Genomic DNA, 4,064 nt, shown 5'->3' with positions numbered 1-4,064 from the left:
TGTCGGGCTAAGTAGTCTGGACAAATGAAGGATCCGAAACTCAGAAAGCCTGCGGGACTCACTGCAGGTCACACAGCTATGAGATGGCAGCACCAAAGGGTTGAGGCCCTCGCCCAATCTCCGCGTGGCTGCTTTCCTGCACCGCCACCTTCTCCATGGCAACAGGGTGGGTCTGGGACCCACACTTCCTCCCCCACCCAATCCATGGCTCCCTGGGGCCTTGGTTACCTTGGGGTAGCCTCCTCAGCAAGCTCGCCCTCAGGGTTCACTGCAATCTGGTTCCAGCTGCACTGTGACCCCCCCCCCGGTGGGGGCTCCCACTGGCACCTGCTCTGCTGGCTCCCCCGGAAGGCCCAGCAGCCTGCTCTGTCCGCCCCTCTGGCCAGCCACCAACGGAGACCCTGTTTCCTGGGGCCCGAGGGGCCAACAGACCTGGCTCAAGTGCCAGATCAGGGTCCTCGGGTGTGATGGAGGGGGAACTATGCGTCCCGACAACTAACAAACACCCAGAAGGGGTCAGTACTGTGCCTCCGGCGAGAAAGCGGGGGAAGGTGCCGCGGACTCGCCGCGAGGTCCTCGGCCTGCGCGTCGGCAGGTGCGATTTTGGCCTCCTCGTCTCTAGCATGGGGCTGTCCCGGGCACTCCTGTTGGGTCCAGGTCAGCAATCTGGGCTTTCTGGAATGCGGCCTGGCGTGAGCCAGGTCGCCGGAGCCGGGCCGAGCAGGGGTGCTTCCAGCAGCGGGACACGAAGCGGCAGATGGGAGCGGTTAGGAAGTCACGCGAAACGCCCCATGTCGCCAGCCTCGCCGTCCCGAGGCCAGGCGACTGCCAGGCCGAAGCGGGAACCTGCGTCTGCTCCCCGGCCCCCGACTTGAAACGTCTCATCTTCTCTCCACAGGCCAATTTAGCCTTTGACCCAGCGGCCCTGCTGCCGAGGGCCTCACCCAGGAGTCCTGGACTCAAGGCCGCGGTGTCGCCATTCCACAGCCCGCCGTCCACCCCCAGCAGCCCTGGCGTGCGGTCTCGGCCCAGCGAGCCAGAGAAAGTGCCCGTCAGCTTCGACCAGCCTCCGGAAGGCAGCCACCTGCCCTGTTACAACAAGGTAGCGTCTGGCCCGCGTCTCGTGGCCCGCCGGTGGGAACGCGGGCACCGGGCACCCTGAACCTTCTCGACCCTGTCGCCGTCCTGTGATAATGACGAGGACACACGTAGGCTGTAGTCAGGGCTGGGTATCAACAGATCGGAAATTCTCCTCTTCTTGGCAAGTGACCCCTGAGCTGAGATCAGCCCCCTCCCCCTCTCTTCCCCTCTCCTTCCCCGTAACTGTCACCGGAAGTCAGGCTTAGGGACAGAGTGCTCTGTCCTCGGTGGAGAGAAAGTTCAGAGCTCAGGACCGATCACAGCTGGGTGCCGTCTTCTGGGCCATTCCAGAAACTCCATCTAGCAGCGAGGTCAAGTGTGTAGAAACAGGCGAGGCCCGAGGAAGCAAGCTGGAGTAAGGACACGATGGGCGGGCTTGAGCCTGCTGGCTGGGGACAGAGGGGACATCCTACAGCCTGCAGTGACGGGGGGAGAGGAGCCCAGGGGACGGCCTCGTCTCCCACAGGATGTCCTTAGGGAGCAGGGGCGGGGTGGGAGGCACTGCCACCTGATCATACCGGGGCCATAGCATCCGGAGGGTGGCCAGGGAGCGGGCAAGCTCACGTCTGAAGCCTGCTGGTCGTGAAGGCCGGGGCCTCGACCGCCCGCAGGGCTGGCCTCACCGTGGTCTCAGGAGGGGGTCCGGGCAGGCTTCGAACCAAGTTTTCATCCCAAACCTCTGACATAGAACGAGGATGACAACTGCCAAAACGTAGGTCAGTGGGAAAGTAAAGTTTACGAAAATAAAGTTCATGAAAACAAGATTTAATTGACATAAAGTTTTAAAGGGCACATCCCTGGAGTAAACTGGGGCATCTGAGACATTTCCACTGAACTTCTGACGAAGTCAGCTGGGCCCAGGTGGGCCCCGACCCCCAGATGCACACGCCTCCCGGGGAGGAAATGAACTTGAGGTGGCCCCGCTGGACGCTCCCAGGACGGTGGGCTTGACACGTAGGAAGCAAAGGACGCTGGCTGCGTGGCGTCCCCAGTGCTGGCCGGCTTCGTGGGGACAGCAAGGGCTGCGCTAGGGGAGGGAGGAGGCTGGTCACTAGCTGGCCGTCCAACCCTGCACCCTGGGAGGTCCCTGTGCCTGGGCCAGGCCACCGCAGGCCCCTCACCCTCTTCTCTGTCGGCTTCACCTCTGTCGAAGTATAATTTCCAAAATGCTAAAACATGACTCTTATACAAAATAGAGATAGATTTTACTCAACTTGTCGATTTACAAGGAAACCTGTCAGATATAAAGCTCATTCAAAGAACATTGAAGAATCGGAACGTTAGGATGACTCCACTCCGCTGACCCTTTACAGGGCGATTAATTCATAGCTCAGCTTTCTCACCGGATGGACGGCATCCGCCTCTCCGTGAGATGAAAACCTGCAGCTTGCCTGGCACCTTCGCACCCGCTGGGCCGCAATCCCTAATCGGTGGTCGCGGTCCCGTGTCCTCCGGGAGGTCCAGCGCCCCTCGGGTGCCCGTGGAGCAGGGCTTCGGACTGCCTCCGAAAGAACCTGCAGGGCTCTCGGCCTTTCTCAGGGGTTTGGGGTAATTCTCCCGAATGCCTTCTCGCAGGTGCGGACGAGGGGCTCCATCAAAAGGCGGCCCCCCTCCCGGAGATTCCGAAGGTCCCAGTCGGACTGCGGGGAGCTGGGCGACTTCCGAGCCGCAGGGTCTCCCCAGGAGAACGGGGCCCGGGAAGAAGATGGGGACGAGGTGTTCCCCCCCAAGGGCGAGGGGGCAGTGGGGAAGGAAGGCAGGAGGAGCCCCGGGCCCCGTGAGGAGCGCCCCCTGAGGAGGACGGCCAGCTGGACGGAGAAGCCGGAGGAGAAGGGTCCGGCCTGGGAGGGGGCCACACCGGACGGCCGAGGGGAGGCCAGCGAGCCGCCCGCTGCCCCGGGCTCGGAGGCCAAGGACGGGAGCCCCTCGGGGGAGACCCCAGCCCAGGAGCAGGTGGAGGAACCCGCCGAGCTGGAGGAGGATGGGGTAAAGAGCCAAGACGAGAAGCCGCCGGAGGAGGGGGCTGTGCCGCAGGAGACCCCGCAGAGTCCCCCCGGAGGGGCGGACGGGAAAGGCCAGGAAAAGCCGGAGGAGGAGCCTGCTCCGGAGCCAGGCCACAGCCCCAGGACCGGCCAGGCCGAGCTGGAGACCAGCGGCGAGGTCCCCGAGACAGAGGTAGGTGGCCCTGCTTGCTCACCCGGGACCGGGGAGGCCAGGGCCAGGGCCAGGCCCTTTGTCACATGCCACGTTCCTCACGGCCCCATCACAGGCCCAGGAGTGAGACAGGCTGTCACGGATGGCGAGGGGACAGGAGGACAGATAGGGAAGCCTGTGTCATGCTCTCTCGGGGTTCCCGCTGGCCCAGAAGTCTGGGGCACTTGTGGGTGTGGGCGGGGTGAGCTGGACTGGGCACCGCTCTGTGAGCGAGGTCCCGCTCCCCAGGACACCAGCCACTTCGGTGCCTCCACTTAGTAACAGGAAGACCAGCCACCTTCCTGATACTCTCAGGGTCCATGCCCTCCTCCCCGAGCCGGAGGACAGGCCCCTTCTCCCTGACACGATGCCCCGTGCGGGGCTCCGGCGGCCCCGTGCCGCGTGCCCGGGCGGTCGCGAGCGTGCTCGCCTGCGTTTTAACCGAGGTCGTCCTGCTGCCCGTCCAGCTCCTGCTTCCTGCCTGCAAACACGCCAGGTCTCTCCAGTCCTCAAGAAAGCCCCTCCACTCTGCCCCCCTCACACGCACCCCACTATGCCCTCTGTCCCCTCTCCTTTGTTCCCCCTGGTGACCCTGCTCTTATCAATGATGTTGAAAGTCACGAGTGCCCTCCCAGCCACCAAAGACTGGTCACATCTCAGTTCTTGTCACCCGCACCTCTGCAAAGCAGCTGGCACTGCAACCCGCCCCTGAAACCCCTCCCGCCCTTGGC

The 4,064-nt window shown here is 63.7% G+C and overlaps 1 protein-coding gene across 1 annotated transcript in view; it reads left to right on the top strand.

The window, feature by feature from the left end:
- Positions 1 to 4,024, top strand: part of RCSD1 (RCSD domain containing 1) — a 35,999-nt gene extending 31,975 nt beyond the window's left edge. Inside the window, exons 4-6 of the mRNA XM_023519922.1 lie at positions 899 to 1,102; positions 2,716 to 3,315; positions 3,583 to 4,024. Of these exons, the coding sequence (XP_023375690.1) occupies positions 899 to 1,102; positions 2,716 to 3,315; positions 3,583 to 3,612 (834 nt within the window). The 3' untranslated portion in view covers positions 3,613 to 4,024. The remainder of the gene's footprint in view (positions 1 to 898; positions 1,103 to 2,715; positions 3,316 to 3,582) is intronic.
- Positions 4,025 to 4,064: the final 40 nt, after the last annotated feature.

This window comes from Pteropus vampyrus, unplaced genomic scaffold (assembly GCF_000151845.1).
Source record: "Pteropus vampyrus isolate Shadow unplaced genomic scaffold, Pvam_2.0 Scaffold241, whole genome shotgun sequence".
Classification (NCBI taxonomy): Eukaryota; Metazoa; Chordata; class Mammalia; order Chiroptera; family Pteropodidae; genus Pteropus; species Pteropus vampyrus.
Note: the sequence above shows the minus strand (reverse complement) of the source record. Positions and strands in the feature narration are given on the sequence as shown.